The sequence below is a fragment of the Lycium ferocissimum genome, chromosome 8, assembly GCF_029784015.1.
Source record: "Lycium ferocissimum isolate CSIRO_LF1 chromosome 8, AGI_CSIRO_Lferr_CH_V1, whole genome shotgun sequence".
Classification (NCBI taxonomy): domain Eukaryota; kingdom Viridiplantae; phylum Streptophyta; class Magnoliopsida; order Solanales; family Solanaceae; genus Lycium; species Lycium ferocissimum.
Window position 1 is genome coordinate 58,247,907 of NC_081349.1, and position 25,149 is coordinate 58,273,055.

General features: G+C 37.5%; 1 protein-coding gene across 4 annotated transcripts; it reads right to left on the bottom strand.

Annotated features, from left to right (window-relative positions):
• Positions 1-6,716: 6,716 nt before the first annotated feature.
• LOC132068775 (uncharacterized) lies at positions 6,717-23,072 on the bottom strand. 4 transcript variants are annotated; one of them, XM_059462474.1, is made up of 16 exons: positions 22,983-23,072; positions 22,690-22,754; positions 20,776-21,323; positions 20,391-20,670; positions 19,351-19,643; positions 16,502-16,678; positions 15,587-16,321; positions 15,390-15,484; positions 15,242-15,301; positions 15,009-15,097; positions 12,309-12,905; positions 12,133-12,207; positions 9,029-9,099; positions 8,880-8,937; positions 7,821-8,073; positions 6,717-7,713 (listed from the first exon to the last, which is right to left on the bottom strand). In XM_059462474.1, the coding sequence occupies exons 3-16, from the start codon at positions 21,192-21,194 to the stop codon at positions 7,073-7,075; spliced, it is 3,843 nt and encodes a 1,280-aa protein (XP_059318457.1). In that variant the 5' UTR covers positions 21,195-21,323; positions 22,690-22,754; positions 22,983-23,072; the 3' UTR covers positions 6,717-7,072. The 4 variants fall into 4 exon arrangements, with proteins under 4 accessions (XP_059318457.1, XP_059318454.1, XP_059318455.1 ...); XM_059462471.1 differs by having other exon boundaries at positions 7,803-8,073; positions 22,983-23,071; XM_059462472.1 differs by lacking the exon at positions 22,983-23,072 and adding an exon at positions 22,863-22,932 and having other exon boundaries at positions 7,803-8,073.
• Between the last annotated feature and the right edge of the window lie 2,077 nt (positions 23,073-25,149).

Consider the following 25,149-nt stretch of genomic DNA (forward strand, 5'->3'; position numbering starts at 1 on the left):
ACATCAAAAAATAGCTTTCTTCGCTCCCTTAGTTGCCTTCAATTCTATTTTGGAGATGGAGGAGTGGGAAGGAGGAAGTGAAGGATCATTGGAGCTAGAGGGAAAAAGAACGAAGAAGAAAGCGGGAAAGAAAGACAAGGAGAAAAAGCTATTTTGAAAAGTTCAAAGAGAGCCCCAAAATTTTTAAAAATATAAAGAGGCTCCGCATGTTGCTAATCCTAGCACTAGCATTTCTGGGGCGAAAAAATAAAAGGAAAAAGAAAATGGGATCTTGATCCTTCATTAAAGACTTGAGGGGCCCTGCACGCTAAATTCTAATACAAAGGGTATTAAAGTGACATGAAAAAGAAAGAAGAAAAGGGCAAACAGAGATCTTCGGTTAAAATTTGATCAGCATATCCATTGCCATACATCCCAGTGGGCAGTGGCGGAGCCAGGATTTTCATCCAGGGGGTTCAAAAATTCTCAAAGGTAAATATATAAAGAAGTCAGGGGGTTCAACATCTACTATATATACATAATAAAATAATTTTAATTTTGAAAATACACTGTAATTTTTCACCGAGGGGGTTCGGATCCCTGGACATAAGCTGGCTCCGCCCCTGCCAGTGGGGTGGGCATGGTACGGTATGGTACAGTATTTAAAATTTCAATACGGTAATTTCGAGTTTCGATTTCTAAAAATACTATACCATTATCATACCAAATTAATTTGGTATCTTGAAGTTCAGTATTTTATGATACGGTAAATCGGTAACCATAGTTTATTCGACTTCGACTTACATATAATCATGGACATATCGTAGAGAATTATAACTTCGTCTATCCAAGAAACGTCTCAATTATATCATACTAACACCTCACACATGTAAAATTCAAAAGATAGTACAAGCAATCCCTTTTGTAAAACAATTACACAAAAAAAGACTTCCAATCAAGAAAGATTAGTCAAAGTTTCAACGTCTAAACAATTAATTTTGTACTAATACTAATTTATCTATTTCTTCATATTATATTAATATATATGAATTGTATATGTAATTATATACTTCGGTACGGTATTCAGTATTTCGATACTTTCTTTATAAATACTACATACCAAAAAAATTTGAAATGCATACCAATTACCATAATACTAAAACAGCGGTATAAGAAATTTCAATTTTGATATGGTAATCGATATCTACCGTACCATGCTCACCCCTATCACATAACTCACCAGCCACATTTTGCTTTTCAATTTCCCATGAATCTTGATATGAGACCACTTCCTATTAAAATGCAATTAGATCTGTTTTTTTTTACTGTTTAAACGGGTAAGTAATAACGATGTCGGGAAAAAGAACAGCACAAAAAGGTGCTTTTATTACAACCAATAACAAAAAACAAAAGTGATGTTAACCCTAACAAAACAAAGTTTTTATGTAATGTAACAACGTAACAGCATCTTCAAGTACTTCCAATTTACACCAAAAACACATCATAAGAATGCAGTTCAAACATGACCTTCAAGATTGGGCTTCTATAATCCTCAAAACATCTTTATGTTTCCTTTCCTTCCATATACACCACCAAATAACCGCTGGTGTGGTGTTCCAAGTCATCTTCAAATGTTTTGTCAGCCCTTTCTTGTTCCGGCAAAGGAGGAGTTCTTCTACTGTTGATCTTGGCATAGCCCATTTTCTTACCACCAAATTCAGAAACATCTGTCAAACTTGTGAAGTGATATGGTAATGTATAAAGAATTGATTTCCCATAGGGATGCAATCTATTTACCAGTGTATGCCCCTCTTCTGTAAACTCCTGTCAGAAAAGCTTTCTCGGCAACCAACCATACTAAGGCCTCACTGACTGAGCGCCAGCCACCAAGTGAGGGCTCTTGTGCTACAAAACAGGCATACTATAGATTAAATAACAAGCGGTTACATCAGCACTCTCTCCGAACAACAAACGAGAACATAATTATTATTATTATTAAGTAATGCGCAAGCTCTTTCAATGAAACGTCTATTTTTTGTTCAGGTACCCCACTTTATTGAGGTGTACGAGCACAAGATAACAAGTGAAGAACCCGTTGAGAAAGACTAGAAAGAGGAGAGATGTCAAAAAATGTTGTCCTTCATTACCACTGATTCATTTCTCGATAGATGCACCAGTTTGATTGCTAATTTCTCTTTTTTTGAGATTAGCAACTGTATTCATCAGCATAAAATTCTACGCTGGAACCAAATTTACGTAAGAAACCAGTAAGTCTTACTGTCCTTTCCTACTTACAAGAACTCCAAAATCTGTAACATAGATTCTGATTCTACTACAAAAAATTATTTGCACCAGAAATGATAAGATAAAATACATTGAAGCTAATCTTCTGTAAAGAGTTATATTTGTCCTCAAAACACCTAGCATTCCTTTCTCTACATACCTTTCTTATATACTACACACAAATTTCGATTTTCGGATTAACACTCCACCAGATGCATGTAATGACCTTCCCCCATTTCCTGCTTCTTACATTCCTCCCTTCATTGTTCCAGCAAGCTTAGCAAGTCCCAAGTACTCCTTGGCATCAGCATTTCACTTCCCCAGAGTCGAGAACAGTTACCATAATTGATCAGTTACTTTACAATGCAAAAACAAATGACTATATCTTCCTGGGCTCCATTGCAAAGAGAACACCTGGAGCTCGTTTGCCAGCCTCTTCTTTGCAGAATTCTCATGAGTAAAGGCATGCTTTATTTGGCTACTAGCCAAGCAAAACAGGTCACTTTGAAAGGAGTAATAACCTTCCAAATCTGTTTCCAAGGTCACCCCTCCTGTTGGTATCCTCCATTTCTTAGCCATTTGATTGCTAATTTCCGAAAGATAGAAAAAAACTCATCATATTTCATTGAGAATAACTAGTGCAACGAAAATAGTCATCAAACAGAAAAGGGAAGTATTGAAAGCCTAAAGTGAATTAACACAACTTGAACCTCGTATGCTGAGTGAACAACTTCAAACATGGCACAACCGAATTATTGATTTAATTTGGGAAAAAAGCACCAGTGTGTTCCCAAAACTGAAATGACACACTTGAACCAAGATTAACAGAAATTTAGGGTCATCTTCTAGAACTTGAAGATACTCACATATCCCACCTACTGTGAAGGAAATTAGATGAGTTAAAAAAAGTGAAAGAAACGGGCATATCTAAACGGAATAACTAATACAAGCCCTGTGACTTGCGTATTATTCCAAACATACCTCTCATACTCCAGTCAATAAGAAAACATAGTCAGTAAAGAAGGTTATAGAATATAAAACAAGTTAGGTTTAGGTTAATTTACTACTCCGTTGCAATTTATGTGTCTTACTTTCCTTTTTAGTTTGTTTAAAAAAGAATGCCTCATTCTATGTTTTAACTCCTTAGTTCCAATATCTCACATGGCATATTTAAGACCACAAGATTCAAAGGACATTTTGGTATATTCCACACATCATTAGTTTAAGACCACATGATTCAAAAGTCTCCGTTACTTTCTTAAATTTTGTGCGCAATCAAACTAAGACGCATAAAATGAAACAGAGTAAGTAATAGATATTATTTGATCAGGTATATAGGTGCAAATAAGAAAAAAGCTAAAGGCAGGAAGAAAGAGTCTCGCCTGTTCTTTTAACTGAGTGTTTGATCCGTCAGATAAGGTGAACGTAGAAGGTAGGAGAAGAACTAAGGACAAAAAAGAGGTATGTTACCAGGATCTAATTCAAGGATTGGTATCCCAAAGGATCCAGTCCAAAGATGAAGATTGTGTTAGAAGCGAACAATTACAGGTTAGACGATGCAAGCAACAAGATAAGGATGATCACTATTACCTTGTTTGATACTGAAGATAATCATCATAATCATGGTAACAAATTGAGGCGTATGATCCTTCAAATCAGGTAAAGGAAGGATACACCACTGGTCTGATCCATGTTGCCGGTATGATGCAGACATCCGTTGCTATGTGGAGGACTGGAGGTTTGCCATGAAAAGACCAATAAGAATCCACTTGTATATCTTTCCTTATCACAGTAGGTGCAATTCTTCACACTCTTTACCTTTCTTTTGTTAAAGTTGCTATTGATTGTTTGGCCGCCATAACAAATGTTCCCAAAGCTATTACCTCATGTGTAATTGAGGAGATGTGCAAGATTCTAGCAAAGATTCTTCGGACGCTTGTAGTTATTTTGGCCTCAAACTGAATTAAGATCCAATCTTAATCCAATCAATGCCAGAAGCAAAAAATTTGTCCCTCTGCTGCTTGGGCACTCAAAAGTAAGTTGACTTCTTCCTTCAGAGTTTTGACCTAACCCAAATAGCATGCCATGTACAGAATCTGTTGCATGTCATTGCTTAATAATGCTCAAGCTTTGGCCCAGATATTACAACAAGTTCTGCAAGATTGGGGAAGGTTGATCAGCTTATGGCCATGGAGATTCCATAATAGAATGCCAGTTGTGTATTTTCTTTAATCCTTGCTGCTCAATCGAGGATTGCAATATCTGAGAACTTTAGACTCAATGATCCCATTATACTCTGTCAACGAACCCTACTAGCACCAACACCGCCCAAGGAACATAATTTCCACCACCTCGAACTTAACATTAGTAACTACTAGACAAGGGAATTGAGGGGAAAAGAGATGCTCTAATAATTGAATTTTCAGACTTTTTCCTTCTCATTTTTTCTTTTGGCAGTGATAAGAAAGCATTCAAACAAACGAAAAGAAAGCAGATAATTTATCCAGTGACTTCACCGTGCTCTTCAGAGAAGACTCTAAAGCGATCAAACTTAGAACAAGAAAATAACAACAAAAGTGAAACAGCAGGAATTTAGAGAGACATCAGAGATTGAAAGAGACAGAAGGTGGTCCAAACCAATACCAAGGACGCCAAGAACTCTTGAGATCCCAGAGCAAGGAGTAAGTTAGGATGGATCAGGATGTTCAGCAAATCTTGAATAAGTATATGTCGACGAGAAGAGATCATCACTGATGATGTCACACATGGACGCATGCTCGCCAATGATAAGGGAGCGGACCCGTCTGTGAAGCCAATAATGGGCTTTGGGTGATGTTGTCGCCACGAGGTGATAGAAAGAATCACATGATACCCTATCGTGATAGAAGCAACAATAGGATAGGAGTGCACAGGTTGGCAACTGGACTCTTCTCTGACTAGAGAGCTGTGCTTCAGACTGAACCGAGAGCTTTCCATCCTCTGCACTGGCAAGCTGAGGCAAAGAGTCCTCGGTTACCTTGCAACTTTCTCATCAAATTTCCTTCTTCATAGAGCACAAAAACGAGCGAAAAATAAACCAAGCGAGGCAGTACGAACCAAATGGGAACATGAGGAACAGGAGTACCTTCAGCGCTACTCAATCAACAACTCAACCAGCAAAACCAACTCTAACGGCTACATTTCAGAGTCAGCAGTCCTACAGAAATCCTAGTCGGCATCTCCAGTGCCTCACCTCTTTGTCAGCCTGGTGCAGGTATGCAGGATCTGATGGCTTTCTTTCTCTTAATCTTGAGTTATTCACTTATTCTTACTGGAACTCTCCGGCCATTTACGGGGAATAAATTTGAGAAGAAACGGGAAAAGGAGAATAAAGATTCAGCTGTTGAGAAGCCAGAACAAGTTATAATAAAGTAGTGTGGCCTTCTGAGGTCCGACAAAAATGTGGCAACTAATATGAACATCACATCCCTTCAGAAAGTTAGGAATTTGACCAGCGACTCTACGGGACCATTTTGAAACTCAATTTAGACAAAAGATCTCTTACAAACAAAGTTAACAAATACAGATCAGAAAGTATGGCTCTTTAGGAATTTGACCAGCGACTACATGGGACCATTTTGAAACTCAATTTAGACAAAAGACCTCTTAGAAACAAAGTTAACAAATACAGATCAGAAAATATGGCTTTCAATTTGCTGGTATCACAAGGTACAATATATTCTAAGAAAGCTAGAGACTGACAAGAGAAATGCAGCTGAACAAATATGCAAACCTTATTGTGCACAAACAAATGCAAATAATGCAGAATGTTCAGGAGGATGCAAAACAGAATTTTAAACAGAACATACCCAAATTGCTAGACTAACAGAGAGAACGGTTATACACTAAGACCATACCTCCACCCCCTGATGTATTCTTAATCCTGGTTTGAGTTAACAAGTCTTCCATCAAAGCGAACAAATGCAGACTAAATCTGTCATCATAATTTCAAGTCACCGATATAATAAATCAAAAGGTTCAGCAACTACAATAATATACTAACATGAAAAGCAATTTCCATTGTCATGATAGTTTGCAGATATTGAAGATGCTTTAATGTTAACAATTTCTGACAGAATAATATCCTGCAGTCATACATAACAGACCATGCATAGAATTGAGAGGTATATTTTACAGAACGATAAACATAAGTTCAGCTCTTTAGACTAATGAATAGGAAAAAGGTCGCCGCATCGCATTCCCCAATAATAGTACCGTCCCTGTAAGGGCTAACCATACAAGCACAAAACAAACCTGAACTGTAATATGTTCCTGCATCATACAGAGACCAATATAGTCACCGTGACATCAGTTACAGACCATGATAGACGTTGAATATTTTGCCAAATAAGACAAATAAACAGAGCGCGCAAACATTCATTTAAGCATTACGATAATGGAGATAAGGGACGGGATGACTTTTAAAAAGTGATTTTATTGGAAAATCAAAATCTATGTACAGAAGATGTTCCCTGACCTGTATTGCTAAATCCAAAGTACTACAGTGTTTCTACGATACTATGACTAGGGTACTGGTGGATCATTGTACAAAAAGATCTTTACAGTCAAAGTCATCAACTTATACGAACAAAACCCTTCATTCCTTACAGGTTCACTCAAAAATGTAGCGGTACACAGGTATCCCAAAGAATATGCAGCCCTAATTACGGAGTGCACAGTCACACAACGCACATGTAACTGGTGGTAATATCTGGACAACATGGTTTCTCCAGTGAATGGTACTGAACAGGAATATACAGCAAAAGAAGCTTCAAACCATCATATGCAACTCTGATAAATCATCCATTGGAATTTCAAGGCCCAAGAAGTCATTATCTTGTAATCCATCATCATCAATGTTCAACCAAGAGCCTATGTCCTGTCCCTGCCCACCAAGATCGTCAGGGACACCTAAAACATCCATTTCTGGGAGTTGCAGGCCAGATAAGTCAATGGGATCCTCTAGTTCCTCCAGGTCACAATCAGTCTTATCATTTCCAGTGCCAGTGGCACTTATACCACTTGATTTGCCTATTGAAGATCCTGGCAATTTAGGCTCTGACATCCTGCCAAAAAGCCCATTGACAGAGGTGGATAACTGAGCAGTTTTCTGCTTAGCTTTTGTCTTGGGCTTTCTTTCTCCCTTAACATTGGAAGAGGCAGGTCGACCGATTTTGGTTGTTCCGTTGCGGGATAATGCCTCTCTGCCATTTCCTTTTCCTTCTCGGTCTCTCTCACTTCTCTTTCCTTTTGCGCTGCTTAAAAGTGAACCACCTATGCCTGAAGAAACACCAATGGTACTACCCAGAACATCATCCAACTCCCTCCGCTTGACTCTACTTACTTCAGAAGGTAAATTGGCTTCAAAGGATATGTCCTGGTTTAGTGATGGGCTCTGCTGTGCACCCATAGCTGCAGAAGAGATAACGAGAATTAGATAAGAATTAAAGACGACTGTTATACTCAATTAACACGCCTTGCTTCATCATTAAAATAAATACATGAAACTCTAGCTTCACCTGAACAGCCGGATGTGCTGATATAAGATTTTCCAGCTTCGCCATCAGTGTTCGAATCTGTTTGTCCATCACTAAGGCGGGATATCCCAGAAAGGAACATATCTTTGTACAAAGGCTCACTGAAACAGCTCTTTCTTGACTCCTCAAATTCTTGGCATCGATGCAAAGTCCGCTTCACAAACGCTAAGGCAGCTTGCTTGGCCATTTTCCCGCTGGCACTCTTCATCCCATGAGCATTTGGACCCCAACAACTCTGTCGAGGCAGAATCAAACTTCAAGATTCAAATTACATGATTTTAAGAAGACAGTATCATATTTCACACAGTCCTGAAGTGCATTACAACAATATATACAATAGTACATATATCTATCATCAATGATACTATTAGCAGCAAAGTTAGTTGATGTCTACATAACTATTTGAAGAACAAGAACGAAGGAAATACAAATATAACAAAGAAAGGCGATGACAGCTCTTGTGGGCTCTTCTGCAAAGACACAGACCGAGCACATTGACAGAATATCAACTTGTCAAAGTAATAATACATGTAGAGTAAAAGAAGTTACAAGAATTGAAAATTATAACTTCAATTTCCTGCTTCCAATTTGGGGATCAAAACTAGATAAACAACATGGCAATCAGCTTTGGTTTTAACACAATTTGAAAAGTAGACACATAAGTTTAATAGAAGTCCTAAACTAAATGATGAGCAATAATGTACTCCTAAAGAAAGGGGAAAATTGCAACAGACACAAGTTCGCGTAAAAGCTGTATAAATAAGTTACTAAAGCTACCATTACACAGTAACAGTTCAAGCTCCTTTACCCGGAGAAACAAGAAAAAGAAGAGATCAGCAAGGATCAAAATAGAAAAGTATTTGTCTTGGCTATAATAGTTTGACCATGTTTCACATGAAGAAGTCTTGATTCATCATTCAGTAATACGCATTATATCTGAACTCTGGTACCTCAAGTTGAGATAAGTAGTCAACTACATTTGTTCTCCAAGGATGTAAATCTAAATTTTAGAACAAAAATTTCTTAGAAGCTTCAAATTACCATATATTTTTCATATGCCATTGCAACCAGTTTATCAAGAGCACGCTGTTCGAACTCCCTGTAAGACAAATAATTTGAGTTGTTACCACGATGAATAGTACTAAGCAACAGTCAAGGTTAGGCATCTGAAAGAAGCATAAATTGTGTACTTCTCCTGAAGCTCCCTCATTTCTGTAGATGAATTCAGCAGTTTCCCCAGCATCATTTTCTTCTTAGAAACCTACAGAGTAAGCAATCACATGAGCATCGCTCCCAATAGAGAAACCATTTGCTTGAAAATTTCATTACAATAAAGGAGACTAAGCCCCTATTTGTTTTTGTTAGAATTAAGATGTCTAATTTTGAACACGTATGATCATTATGAAGTTGTCTCTAGATCCAAACACCAAATAATTAAGACTTCTTGCGTTTCTCAGTGTTTGAATTGATTTTTAGGGGATAAGGTAAGTAATTTTATTAACATCAGGAAAAAACTCATATATAAAAGAAGGATACCAAAAACATCAAAACATGATTCTCTGTGAAGACACCAATCATCTATACAAATAGGAATCTTAGGGGCTCACCAAAAAGCAATCAAAAACAAAAGGCTATTCCGCAAATGTACAAAATCACTTTCAATCCTCTCAAACATTCTTTTATTTCTCTCCCTCCATACGACCCACAGGACCTAGCGGAGCAACTTCCATAACTTATCTTTGTTTAAGAACTATATAAAATCTAAATAAATGATTACTAAATTATTGGCCAAATATATAGATAGCCCCTTAAAGTTGTCCCGATTTTTTTCATTTAGACACTTAAACTAAGCCTATAAAGGGTAGCCCGGTGCACTAAGCTCAACCTTACCTTGCAACTTAAATCAAGCCTATGACCTATTAAAACCTTGATCTATGCTCAAAATGTGCCTATTTAACACAAGTTTGACAATTCTACACGTGTCAAAGTGTGTGGATTTCACTTGCCATTGACCAAAAAAATACAACCAAAGAAAATATAGACACATCATCAAGAAAATCAAAATTAAAAATTAGGGAGAAGATTTAACTGGAAAACAATTCCGGCAGGAAGTGCCCCTGAACCATTTCACGGCAAATCGAAGCAGCTCGATAACAGTCCCCAAGTCGAGATTGGAGGACCATAAACGAATGTTTACCGGAACAATGGAGTTTGACAAGGCCTTTGTCGTGTTGTCTTTAGAGGGAACAGCTGCCAGAGGATCCATGCATGCAGATACATGAAATGGAAATGGAGTCGTCTAGGGTGGCAGGACGGCAATCTATGTCTAGAAAGAAATGGCCATCATTCGATCGCAGACGTGAGAGGCACGAGCAATAAAGGACTAAATGAAATCAAGGTAATAGACAATGGAGAAAGAGGGTAGAAAAAAATGCCGTTGGTTAGGTATAGAGGGGGAGGAGCATCTGAAACTATTTGAGGGTGGTATTCAATATGGTGACTAGAGTGAGAGGGCTTGGGACGTCTTGAACGTACATTCATGTGGAGAAATATTCCGGCAGAAAAACATTCATGTGGAGAAATATTCCGGCAGAAAATAGAAGAATATGAGTTGGATACAAAATGGTCGGAAATTGATTATCCGGTGAAATTGCATTTTTTTACGAAAACTACGAGCTCAGGTTCATGTGTGAGACACACCACCTGCCATCTCACCAACGGGTGTTTAATATACCATCTTGAGCACAAATCATGTATTCAATAGGTCATAAGCTTAGTTTAAGTGTCAGAATACAAATCTGGACAAGTTTAGAGGGTCTTCATGTATTTGGCCTAAAATATTACCCACCAAAATAATAGCCAGATAACGTATATTTTTTGTATATTAATGTATCACATTTTTTATTTTTTATTTTTTTTGCTGATAAGGGTAGTCCCAGCCGCTAGCCGCTACCCTTCAGGTGCGCACAAGGTAAACCCCGCTCCAGTGTAATAGCCCGAAATCAGACAGGAGAGGTAAACTGCACTAATCAAGTCCCGTGCGACGAGCTCGATTGATGTATATTAATGTATAATAGACATAAACTATACATTTTTGAGAATGTAATTTTTTTGGTCGACCGGCCAAATGTGTAACTTGCCCAATTTTAATTTACATGTAAAAACTAATTTGTTTGATGAAGCATACTCTAACAGCTAGCGGCGGTGGCAGTTGATGGTGTTATGTGTTCGCGGCTAGAAGTGATGGTTCTGTGGCTGTGGCAGTGACTAACAGGGGAAGTGATTGGTGGTGCCATGGAAGTATTGGCGGTGATATTCGTGCAATGGAGGTTGGAGGTGGAGGTGGTTGGTTGTAGCAGCAGCAGTGGTGGGAGGTGGTCGGTGCTATGGCTGGTGGTTGGCGAATGGTTGTGGTGGTGGCCGGCGGTGGAGGTGGTTTTGCTTGTCGTGGTGGCAGGGGTGAAAGTAGTTGGTGGTGGTGGTGGCTGGCAGTGGAGGTGGGTGGTGTCGGAGGCTGACAGTGAAGGTGGTGTTGTTCGATGAAGGGGTTCGCCGTGGAGGCTAACGGTGGAGGTGGTCGACGTTGGTGGTTGTACGATGGTGGTTGGCAATGGTGATTGTACGATGGTGGCTGGCGATGATGATTTTACGATCATGGCTGGAAATAATGAGGTGGGGTAGAAGCTGGTGCTGATAGTCGTGCGATAATAGTGGATAGCATAGTGATAAAAAGTTACCTTCACGTGAATCTTAAATGAAGCATCTTACTCTGTACAAGATTCGGATGAGAGAGACCTAGTAAGAGCAAAATAATTGGTTGTAACAGAAGAATGGAAAAAATAAAAACAAATACACTTGATGGGGTAAGGATTGATTCAAATCCAGGACTCAATTAAGTGGAAACAAATGGGCCTATATCATTAAATCTGGTTGCAAAAAGTAGGATAAAGCACCGATGTAAAGATAGAACACAGAAGCTGATAGTCACAAATATCCTATGAAGCTTAACTACAAATGTCCAATCGCGTCGTGACAAATATAGATAAAGACAACCAAGACACACTTTCAGTTATATCATCCGACCTCATAAAAGAAGAAATACCCAATCCCTTCTCATTAAGGATGACAAAATGCATGGAGTTGAAAAGCTGACTCATCGTCAGTCGAATCAAGGGGAGCAAGAGGAAATATCACGCTAAGAGGAAAGGAGATTCTTCTTTACTTTATCCCCAAAAAAAAAAAAAAAAGGGGGAAGATAGATTCTTGTAAGAAGCAGGATTTCAAAAATACTAACCATTTCCTCGTGTTGCTCATTTAATTTATTGATTTCTGCACTGATCTCTTCATTCCCAGTATCAGCTAAATCAGACTACATGGAGAATAAGCAATCAGCAAAACAAGGAACGGTACACCCTGAGAATATATAGCACAAAGTACACACCACTATCCAACATGCTGAAATTCACCTACCTCCAGGTCCGGATATATTCCGATATAGTGAATCTCCAGGAGAAGTCGCTCATCAATTGACATCTCATTATACTGATACTCGGAACAAACAAAGCCAGGCATTGTTCGGTGTTCTGAAAGTAGACCATTTTGTGACTGATCATAGCTTGAAAAATTTCCCACTTCTAAGGCGGATGCAACACTATCAGCCTTAATGTAGTCCAAATTATCAATGGAACACCCATTGGCATTTATCCTGTATCCATTAGAAGCACAGTATTGTGATGCATCACTGCTATACAACATCTGCACACAGGAGGTATCGGATTCTGAATCGATCTCCAATTCAAATCCAGATCGATAAACATTGGAGTTAAGGTCTTCCTTTCCATTGCAATAAAGCTCATCAGGTACTATAGCAGCCATCATCCTCTGGTACAAGGAAATACCCTTGGGTTTACCTTTTCCAGAGACAACATGTTCTGAGGTAAGATCAAAACTCTCTGTTTCATTTGTCTGTCCCCCAGCTTCATTCAACCCAAAACCACTAATTAAACTGGAAGCATCAGCCTCAAAAGGCACTGAGGCTGCTGCTGCTAGATCAGTCTCCTGATTTACCTGTTAAGAAAAGAACAATAAAGATTAATATATATCAGAAAGTCACATGTGGAGGGAAGGCTAGTTAGTTATATTGAGCAACCATGGCATTATTTTACAGTATTGAACTGTTCAGATAATCTAACACGTCTTTTATTGATCAAGTAAAATTCATGAGACCTACTATATAGCTGTTTTTTTAATGACTGAGAAATCTGAGTGGGGCCAGCCAACTTTAGGACCAACTGCAGCCTCCAAAACTCTAGTTCGCATGGTGTGGGGCTATGTAACTTTAAATATGTCAATTGCAAGTATACATGGATAAGTAATGTAAAACAACTGCAAGATAATATGGAGGAACCTATTCACCGTTCCACAAAATAAACACCAAGCTCGTGAACACGCTCATCACCCGAAGAAAGAAAAAGGAAACATGTGATTTCACATCAAAGAAAAACACATATATACACGCAGTCAAAAATTTCATGAGGTAATGGGAGACAAATAAGCTTCTAGCAAGACTCTTGGCTTGGTCACTCTCCCCTCAAGGAACAATTTTCCGAACTCTACAATGTCTCTACCAACCTATGCGGTGATTTCAGACTACAGACCTAACAAGGTTGGGACATCACATTCAGGAAGAACAGCAATGTTTGGTATCTAGAGGCTAAGTTGCTCGGACTCGGGTGCGGGTGCCCGATACGAGTGAGGATCTAGAGGTTGGATCCTTCACGATCTGAATTCTAAGATTCGGGGGTATGGATACAGGTGTGGGATTAGGCTAAAAATAATTCAAATATCTACGAATAGAGTTATAAAAATATGCCTAAATTATGGTGGACTATTTGGAAGGAAAGGAATGCACGAATTTTCGAGAGCAAGTTTGAATCCGTAATAAGTATTATTAATTACAGATGCATCTCCTTACATTTTTTTTGGTGTAACATGGCTATTGCAAGTGATATAGAGGCCATGATAGACTTCTTGGATTCATTGCACATTCATCGGTGATGTCGACCTATAAATATCGTTAGAGCACCTCCTGGTTGCGGACTTTTTAATACAAATATTTTTAACAATAAAAAAACATATACGTAAATTATGATTTCACCCACTGCTGAGCAATTCCTTCATCTCCGGTCAAGAGTGTACCGAACTATCTCCTGTGGAAGGTACAATCTAATGGAACATGGTCATGCTACTTAGGGAAAAGGGTCAAAAATGCCCCTCTACTTTGGGAAAAGGGCTAAAAATATCCTCCGTTACAATTTTGGGTCAAAAATACCCCTCCCCTCATTAAAGTTTTCAAATATACCCCTATCTTAACGAAAATCCCCAAAATAACCCGATTTCATTTTTAAACCCGACCCAACTACATAAAAAACCCATATGCGACCAACTTGTTCCCGAGTCCTACATCTAGAGCCACTAGGCACAGGAGCGGGTAACCCATATGGATTTTTTACTTAGTTAAGTCGGGTTTAAATGGAGCGGGTTTAAAAATGAAATCGGGTTATTTTGGGGATTTCCGTTAAGACAGGGGTATATTTGAAAACTTTAATGACGGGAGGGGTATTTTTTACCCAAATTTGTAATGGAGGATATTTTTAGCCCTTTTCCCAAAGTAGAGGGGTATTTTTGACCCTTTTCCCGTCTAAGTATTGAAGTGTGTGACCATCTCATCTAAAAGCATAAGCTATGAGGCCTAAACCAAGCACCTCTACCTGCTCTAATAACCTGTAAAGAAATGGACTTTTTAACTCAACCTCAAAAGCTGGTTCATGAGGTGAGGATCACTCAAAGACCATATAAGGAGAGTACAACCACTCCCTAACCAATGTGGCACTTAACCGCCACCCCACCCTCCACACCCCCAACATTGGGACACACAATAATAGGGATTGGTCTAGCTCTGATACAATGTCAGAGTGCGTGACCATCTCGTCTAAAAGTTTAAAAGTTGAAGTGTGTGACCATCTCATTTAAAAGCTTAAGTTGTCAGAGAGAACACACTTTTAGTTACGTAATCATATTCTCAACATATATCCGTAAGTAGATTACTACACGAGTCTCATATGCTCATACGTAGATTAATACACAAGTCTAACAAAGAAGACTTTTCACCTGTTGCCTCAGAAAGGCTGTGTCTATTTCAGATATAAAACGAAAAAGTGGCTCCATCTGCTTCCAGAATGAGCTCGAAAGGGCTTGAGCTGCAATAAAAATAGGATCACTAATAACATTTCTTTCTTTAATCAACCAATCAATAAATAAGTAAATAGCAGTGGATTCAATTAGTGTCACAAAGATAGATGCTTTCAAAGAAAGCTAGAATAGCAGGGTGGCTGATAGTGTACCAGTGTTAGCAACGGCACTTGCAGCAGCCAGTAGCTCTTCATGGCCATCATCTGAACCAACTAAGGAGATATAACAATAAAAATCAATAACAAAGCAGATAGTCATTCAGCACCTATAATAATCAAGCCTACATTGCTGCTACAATACCTAGAAAATCCGCTGCAGCATCCATCATTGCATGCTTCTGTCGTTTATAAGCCTTACGATCAGAGAGCTTTCTCGTAGGTGGTCTGCCTCCTTTGCTGCACAAGTAGTTGCATAAAATCAAGAACAGTTACTCTATTGCACTAAAATGTCGCAGAAAAGGTACCAGCCATCACATTGAAAGGGAGTGAATGTTCAACCTTTCTCTCTTATCCAGAGAATGTCTAGAGGTTCTAAGTTGTTTTGCAGTTCCAACATTGCCAAGCTTTTCAGCCATCAATGGCATTAGGGACCTAGCGGACGTAAAACCCCTTCCACTCCGCCCTTGCCTGCGAATACCATCCCCAAAGTCTTCTCCACCAACCACCTTATTTTTCCTTGGCGGTAGCAGCAATGTTGACATCTTTTGTACATTCCCAGCTTTCTCATCCACCTCATCAGACCTCTTGCTCTTGTCTTTAGACTTGATTTCAGCAGCTCCTAATTCCTCAGTTTCAGATACAGTTGGAGAGAAGAGATCGCTTTTTAACTTTTGTTGGGGAGAAGAACTAGACAAACGCCTCTCATGGCGCAGAACATCGCTTGTGCTATCCAGGGTGGATATTTCGTCATTATTGGGAACAATGGGAAAATTATTCCTTCTTGCGGGTCGAGAAATTTTTTGGGGCCTTTGGCTGGCCCATTGAGCAACAGGTGGTGATGAGGACCTTGTCGAAGGGTTGCGCTTCCGATTACCTGCCCCAACAGCAGATGGAAGTTTGTTTGTGCAACGAGAGATTTCCCAATCATTTGCAGCGGCTGCCCGCTGAACCGGGGGAGATAATTTTGGTGCAATGCCTGAACCTGATCGTGGAGCCCTAGTAGCAGAATTCAATTTTGTGCTCGATGTAGGGCTAGGTGATGTAAATTCTTCACGAGCAGCTGCCTTCATTGTACTGGATGAACAGAATAGTTAAAATGTATGGGGACTGTAAGAATAGGAGGAAAAGAATACCTAAAGAAAGAGATCTCTCATAACAGTTTTAAAGCATAAGCTCACAAAGAATTGCAAAGATCAGTCTACAAATTCAACCAAAATGTATGAAAGAGGAAGTGCAAGAAAGGATCTTCCATACTTGTTGACTGTTCTGAGGTTCAGCCTTTCTTTATCTGAACCAAGAGGATGGTCTCTTCTATCTGGGAGATGAGGATGGTTATCTTGGTCAACCTTAGACAGGGAAGAACGTATCCCTAAGGTAACTGGCTGTGTTGCACCATCAGCTTTTCCGACACCTCCAGGAGCAACCCCAGGTCTACTTGAACACAATGAAGATCAGTTCAAAATAAAAAGAACTGCTTTCTAAACATAACAAAAAGTGACATTGTTTACCAATTATTATGCATTCACAACAATGATCCTGAACCTCAAAGGACAAGAAGATTTAAATGGGCAACAATTGAATATTGTTAATCCCTGAAATAAGATATTTTCTCACATCAAATAATAACTCTTCTTTTTTCGATATGTACATAGTTATAACTTTTCCTATTGCATCTCCACTAATAAAGATACTTTCTTCTATAAACTCACCAAACACTGAACTGAATACCTCCCAGTAAGATAACCAAATTGACTTTCTAAGAAGTATATTTTTCTTGACCTTGTGGCTCAATACTTTGCTGGCAACTAAATAGCATGCACAATGTTCAAAATTCACAATCTCTATATTTCCAACTGAAGCCTAATAATCTTAAATTTCTTCAACTCGACATCAATACCAAATAGAATATGATGCAAAATGTGACAAAATCATGTCAGAAATGGAAATGATACTTCTCATAACTTGTTAAAGAAACTTTGAGGATCCAATACGGTTATTTCTTTATCACACAAATTTTCAATAATTGCCAAAAATGTAAGCAATTATACTTGAAAATGATAAACTGAAACCTCAACATGTTTAGGTAACAATTTAAGCAACATATGCATGAATCCATAACAGACATTGTTACACCCAGCTTTTTTTTTTTTTTTTTTTTTAGATAAGGACATTCTTACACCCAGCTTTCATGAGACTCTACCATGCCAGCTTACTGGACACAAAAAAAAAAAAAAAAGAAGGTCGTTAACAACATTAGGGTATTAAAAAATCCGTCATATTTCTCTCTTTGAGAATGGGAACATTTTCATATTAGTCATTCTCACTTCTCTCTACTTCATATGGCCCCATGATTACACCTCTAGACTTATAGTCTAATTATGCAAGACGGAAAAAAATGACTCAATAAAGCAACTGAAATAACCATACTCATGCTATATCAATCAACGATTACCTTTTTCCCAGACGCAAAAGATAACAAGGGCAAGAAGTTTCAATTTTACATAGGCAAAAGACATAGATTGCACCTTTACCCAAAATGTCGACTTCACACTCCAACTAATCGGGCGACGTATTACCCCCCTACACATTTAGAGGTAGTAAATTTAATACACCCTACAAGTTGATGTGGCACAAAATATAAAATTAATTAAAAAAAGGCGTGTTTTGGTTATAATTTATTTATTTATTTCTTTTCTTTTATTGCAAAATACATATTTTTGTAATCTCCCCCTTCCCCCACCCCCACTCTCCCTCTCTTCTTCATCTGCAAACCCTCAACCACGCCCACACCCACCCGCTTTCCTCCAATCCAATTTCACTGTAATGACCCGGCCATTATTTTGGAGCAAGACTAATGCCAAACGAAGCGCCTTCCCATTGCACACATAACGCACCAAAAATCGCCCGAACACACCCAGTCAAACTCCACGAATTTGAGTTTAAGTGTTCAGGCAATCGATTTCCGGCGGCGGAGGAAAAATTGTCCAAACACCAAATTTTCAATGCGAATTTGAGCATAACCCACCCACAAGCACAACCGATGGTGAATAGAACTGGATTTTGGATGGTGAAAATGGTGTTGATGTGATTCCGATGGTGAATTTAGTTGCGGATCTTGAATTTATGGTGGTTATTTGCAATTTCCCATAGTGGCAGTGGTTGTGGTGCGATTCCGATTGTTGATTTGGTTGTGGGTGGTGATTTTTTTCGGGGGTAATTAAAGGAATTTTATTTACCAAAATGGGAGTTATGTACAGTCTCAAAAGAAAAGGTCGCTGGGACATAGTCCCCAGGTTACCATCAACTCTAACAAAACACAAAGCAGCAAGCTAGACATAACCAAATTTAAGGATAAAAGTTTAGGTCTCTAAGTCTTCTTGCAAGCTTGATCTTCATATTCGGGTATCCTCATGTCATTGTTTCCTACACTATCAACCGAATCAATTGGGCAATAATGGTGAAATTTATGGTGGGTTTTTTATTTTTTGTGGTGGAGATGTTGGTTTGGTGATGGTGGCGGCAATAATGGTGGTTTAATGGTGGAGTTGATGGTGTATAATGAAGAAGAAGCAATTGGGGTGACATGGAAGTTTATTAAAAAAAAAAAAAAAATCTGACAGAGTATCTGATGTGGCAGTGATGATGTGGCGCGAGTGGAAAACACCTCTCATCATGTAACTGGTTATATGTGCGATACGGTGGTATTAAATTCACTTTTTAAATGTGTAGGGGGGTCGGTCACCCGATTATTTGAAGTGTGAAGTCGACATTTCGGGTATAGTTCAAGGTGCAATCTATGTCTTTTGCCTTTTACTTATCAAGGTCTTCAAATTTTTACTTTAGCGGAAGTCTTAAAGTACCACTACTTTTCTGGACCTATGCAATTAATTATAATTTAGTTATTGTGAGGTAGTTGCCGAGATAAAAAAAACACTTCCCAAATAATATCAAATACAACATAGAAGGTAGTCCATAAAAATAACCACAAGTAGTTCAAGGACGTCCACATAATCCTAGGGAAAAGAATTAGAAGAAATGATAGAAAAAACTGATCACATGCTTTGCTCTGACTTTAAATTCAACATTGACAGTTGAAGCACTACCTGAAGCCATGGGTATCAGTAAATCTTGATCGGCTATCACTAGGAAGCCGTGGCTGAACTCCTTGCTTTGGTTCTCTGTGGCCATCAATAGGCTTTGTCATCATGGAACCGGTAGCATCTGGTTTTATTCCAGAACGCTTCTTTTTCATCCTCGACTTCTCCCAACCCTCTACAGCAACGGATGGCGTATGATCTTCTCCCTGAATTGTGCTACCATTTGGAAACCTCAGTAACTCCCTATCTCTATCTATGTTCCCAGCCGGCCTTGTGGGAGTGTTTGCCCGTACGTCAAGCTAAAAAAAACCAACAAATCTGTCAGTTTTGAGAATGTTGAAGCTGGTTCCAAGCATAAACTTGAATGAAAGAATGGATTTAGGTGAGGAATCATGTAGCCTAGCCCAATCTTAGCATCAAGTAGAAGGGAAGCGCAATATACCATATATTACAGGAAAGCGATATGTTTATAGGACACTTCAAAAGCAAGTATCTGTGCAGTTGCATATAAGTTTGGACAAAAAGGCAACTATTTGAAACACTTCCAAATAATCTCTACATTGGCATCTCTTCCACGAACAAACAAAGAAAGTTTTAGCGAGGAAGAAAGACCCTATATTAATGCTCAATAATATACAACTTCTGTTTTTTCCTGAGACAAGTATCCAACTCCATCGGTTCATTTGTTAGTGTTAACCAGCATTTTAGCACGAAAGGAAGATCCAATCTTAACGCTTAACAATATCAAGCTTCATTAGATAGTTACTGCATTAACCCACATTTAGCTGATCTTACCCAGTAATAAAGAGCAAAATAAAGGAAGTTGATCTCCTATATGAGTCAGTCCTCTCTCTAGCTTATTCAGCAATACTATTGCAGGAACAGGAGATACATAGAAGATTGCAAAGTGAAATCTCAATCAACGGCTGGCAATGTAGACAAAATACCTCTGCTTGATAAGGTAATGTAGATAAAATACCACAGAAGAATGATTTTAAATCAAGGTATAAAAGGTTACAAAGAAATTACAACATAATGATACAGACCCTCATATCCGACATAGAAGTTCGAGTTCGTTTGCTTGGAACAGCAGTTTTAACCTTTTCTTCAGACTTTTGCTGATCAAATTCATAACCACTGGTAGAACAATGACTCTGTGTACCCGTTTTACCAACGCCCGTCCCTGAAACTGACCGATCACCTGGGAATAATGTCATGGGTCGGTCATTTGATAAGGCATCAGACCGAGATCTCTTCCTTGATGGAATGCTTGGAAAGCATTTGTTGAGCACAGATAAAGATTCATTGAATATCTTTACACGTTCCCTGATATGTCAAGGACTTATATGAGTACAATATTGCTCAAAAAACCTCACTCCAAGTTGACTAGGGAAATCATATACAAGAAGAACACGGTATCCAAATAACTACCTAGCTTTAGTGCAGCTTTCACGAAGACCAGCCTTCAGCCGTCTGGCCTCCTCTGCAGAGGGAGAAGGGAACAGTTTGCCTTTAGAAGACACCAAAGGAGAATCTTCCACTGGCACCCCTAAAGTTAAACTGGTGAGCTGCTTGAAATCAATAATCCGATTAAGTTTGTGGTCCGTAACCATAGCTTTTGGATCGAAACGTAAGCACTGGAAAAAGTTGACCACATCTGTACGTGTTACTGTTGAAGTACTTCTTGTCATGCTTGGAAGAGAAGATAAGATTGGATTCTCCATGTTCTCACGGAAACTACCCGATCGATCCAATGAAGCAGTAGGTGCATAGGATCCACGCTGCCCAGAGGCATACAGTGGCCTATCTGGACTACTGGAAGACAGATCAAATTTGCTAGATGCTGACATTGCATCAATTTGCTGACACTCTTTGTGTAACCCACCCAGTGAACACAGCTGTGCATGGCACTGTGCTTCAACAATAATGCATGAAACCCAGTTCAATCTCCTGATAAATATATCGTGAATACAGTACTCCTGCAAGGATACCATCATGAAAACATGAAACCCACAAATCCAAGACTAACTAAAAGCTGTGTAACCTACTGGCAGCTCTAAGAAATAAATGAAACAGCAAGTAAGTTTGTTGTGTGCGTTTACACGTACATATATAAGCTAAGCAAAAAGGCCAAAATCGACCGACAATAACGAATGCCATAAGGATACAAGGAAGAAGATATAGACACATAAATGTAGAGACAACTAATTAGAAACTCAATAAATGAACAAGTCGACAAACTATTTGCTTGTAAGATTTTCCATGCATTCGCCAACAGCTTCTATACATGAAACTATTATTTACTTTTTAACGTATTCAGCCTACATAGAGCTGAATACTGTCAGCACTCAGCAGTGGGCTAAACACGCGGTGAGACTCACATCCGAATATTAAATAGCACTCCCTCCGTCCAGATTTAAGTGTCTTACATTCTTTTTGGTCTGTCCCAAAAAGAGTGTCTCTTTCTATATTTAGTAAGTTAAGTTGACAATTCAAACATCCTATATAACAAGTTAAAACCACAAGATTCAAAGGACATTTTAGAACATTACACACATTTTTAATTTAGGACCACAAAAATTCAAAAGTCTCTCATTATTTCTTAAACTCCGTGTCCAATCAAACTAAGACACTTAATTGGGATAGAAAAAAATAAAATTTTGAGCTCAGAGCTATGTTGTTGAACTAGGTCCATTGATACATCAAACATTTGCTATAATTCTTTTAATAGCCTGCCAGTTATAGCAATTGACGTCGGTTTATATTTTTTCTTTTTTCACTTACCAAGTTATACCACAACATTCATCAAGTGGCAAACAAAATTTCAAGAATCTTATCAAATTCAACCTTTATTCTACTTTCCACTTTGAAAAATACAACTAATATCAAAAATAAAAAATAAAAATAAAATCAGCTGAGTAAGTAATAATTCATGTCATACTCCTATACTTAACTTGAACAAAATGCCAACCAAAAAAAAAAAAAAAAATCCATAAACACAAACAAACCCAAAATTCGACAAATTTAACAAAACGCAGCTAATATAAAAAAATAAACCTTAATTCTACTTTCCACTTTAAAAAATGCAACTAATATCAAAAAAAATATATATATATATATATATATAAACAGCTAGGACACTAATAATTCTTCTGTGATAGTACAGGTAATTAAAAAAAAGTTCTTCTGTGATCAAAGACTTAGATTTGACACCCACACTTAATGTCATACTCCTTCACTTAACCTAAACAAAATGCCAAAAAAACTAAAATTCCATACATATAAACAAACCCATAATTCAACAAATTAAACAAAAAACAGCAAAAGAAATATATATGGTTTTACCTGGCAACTTCAACAGTATAAACACAGTAAAATCTCAAACAACTGCGTGATCTGTACAGCAAAATCTGAAATGAATAACAACTTACCATCAAAAAATTAAAGTAACTCAGGGTTCAATTAGGGTTTTGAAAAGTTCAATTAATTAAAAAAGTAGCTCAAAAATAAGGAATTACCGTACATATTCAAAAACAAAATGAATATTCAGATATGAATTTGTGTATACATAAATTTCACATAATAATGCATGAAATTAATTAAGTATAGAAAAATAAATAAAGAGAAAAATTGATTACAGGAACGTAGAAAAGAGTCGTTGATCGGTGAAAGGAAGTCGGTCAAGCAATAACGTGGATCTTTTTTCAGCCCGATTTTAATTTTAATTTTCTTAAGGCCGAAATAGAACATTTTTTTGCACGGATTGCCCTTCTTTTGGGGTGGTAACTCAATTTTTCTTTAAGTTTTTTAATTAAGGTTTCGAAAAAATAAAAAAATAATTTCGCAAATGGAGTGTATCTCAAAAAAAAACCAAAGTTATGCGGAGGGCGCAGACTTGACATTTTATTTTTATTTTTTTTTAACTTTTCAATGCACCTTTTAGTTAAGGCATACTTTTGGTTATGCCTTAATTAAAAGTATGCCCCATAAGGCAAGTTCCTTAAGGAAAAATTTTGCCCCATAAGGCAAAACTAAATTATGCCTCAGAGGAAAAGTTATGCCCCCTCATAACTTTAGTTTTTCCCCTTAAGGAAGTTATACAAAACTTTTCAAGGCACACTTTTAGTTAAGGCATATTTTGGTTATATAAAAGTTTGCCCCGTAAGGCATAATTAATTAGAAAAGTTTTGCCCCATAGAAAAACTAAATTAAGGATAGCCCCTCCGGCAAACTTTAGTTTTTTTAAGGAAGTTATGGGAGGAACTTTGCCTTGAGACATTTTTTTTTAAAAAACTTTTCAAGGCACGTTTTAGTTAAGGCATACTTTTGGTTATGCGCTTAATTAAAAAAAAAATGAAGTCGGTTAAAGTTTTGCTCCATAAGGCATAACTAAACTATGTCTTGGAAAAGTTATGCTTAACTTTAGTTTTCCTTAAGGAAGTTATGCGGAGGGGCGGACACTCCCTTTTGCGAAATTATTTCTTTATTTTATGCTTGAGCGGGGGGTTCGAACCCAAAACCTCGTATCCAAGCTAAGGGCAAAACTTAAAGACCACAAATATGAGGGGCAAAATTTAAAGACCGCAAATATGAGGGGCAAAATTTAAAAATACCCCATTTTGCCCGAAATAGAATACAAATGGACCAAAAGACTTGTTATTTTGGGCCTCGTATCTTAATCGAACAGCCCATTTTATTTGCTTGATTAAAATATATATATATATATATATAAATAAATAAAAAAAGGCAAATATTAGTCATTTTTAGGCTACTATACTTTTCTTTTTAGTTTATCTAAAAATAATGATACAATTGTATGTTTAAAAATAATTTAACTTAAAACTTTCGCTTTTACCATTTATGAAATGATTTACAGCCACACAAGTATCTATGAATTGTTTTAGACCACAAATTTAGCCACTTTATAATGAGTTGGACAAAATATCCTGAACTAACAGCTTGTTTGGATGGTTGTTACCTATTGTACTGTTAATTTAAACACAATATTTGTTTTAATTGCTACTTTAATTTTATTGTACCGTATCATTAAATCCATCATTACGTAACGACGAAAAGTCTCATTTTATGTAACCACCGATTTGGTGTTATTGCGTCGTTACATTATTTTTTGTTATCATTTTGTCTTTACTTATTATCTTATAATCATATCTATCCTTTATCATACCTTTTTATGATAGCTATACACACTGTACCCTGCTTTTCTTGTAGTTTTATCCTTCAAATTGTTGACGTCTAACATTATGCAACGATACAATCTATCCAAAAATTGTATTCATCAAAATAATACAATACAAATAGAATACAACACAATACAATATAATACGATACATTATAAAATAATACATAACAACCATCCAAACAAAGTGTAAACCTGCCTTCTTAAAGTTTATTCGGATGGGTTTATAACTTATTGCTTATAAGTACAAGACATAAGTTAGGAACCCTAACTAACAAGACTTAAGTTAGGAACCCTAACTTATGACTTTAGGCTTAGTTTTGTTATTTTGTCTTAAAACTTTTTTTTTATCTTACCAAACACTACAAAAGTGCTTAAAAGTGTCACGATCCAAAATCCCCAAATGGTGACTAAGTCGCGAAACATAAACAAATTGCGGAATTAATAATGAACAACCATAATAAGTCTAATAATAATAAAGATATAAAGTAGTCTAAGACAATACATCTCCCAAAACCTGAAAGTCATAAGTATAAGAGCGACTATCCGTAATACAAGTCTGAAAACCTGAAATGAAGAAAGATAGAAAATAAAGATAAGAGTGAAGT

Bases quoted from the DNA above. Each gene is read 5' to 3' on its own strand.
- LOC132068775 (XM_059462471.1), bottom strand. From the start codon at position 21,194: ATGTCAGCATCTAGCAAATTTGATCTGTCTTCCAGTAGTCCAGATAGG. The intron at 16,322-16,501 runs GTATGGAAGATC...CTGTTCATCCAG, and splicing joins AACCTCAGAACAGTCAACAA to TACAATGAAGGCAGCTGCTC. The intron at 15,485-15,586 runs GTTGAACATTCA...CTACTTGTGCAG, and splicing joins TCTCTGGATAAGAGAGAAAG to CAAAGGAGGCAGACCACCTA.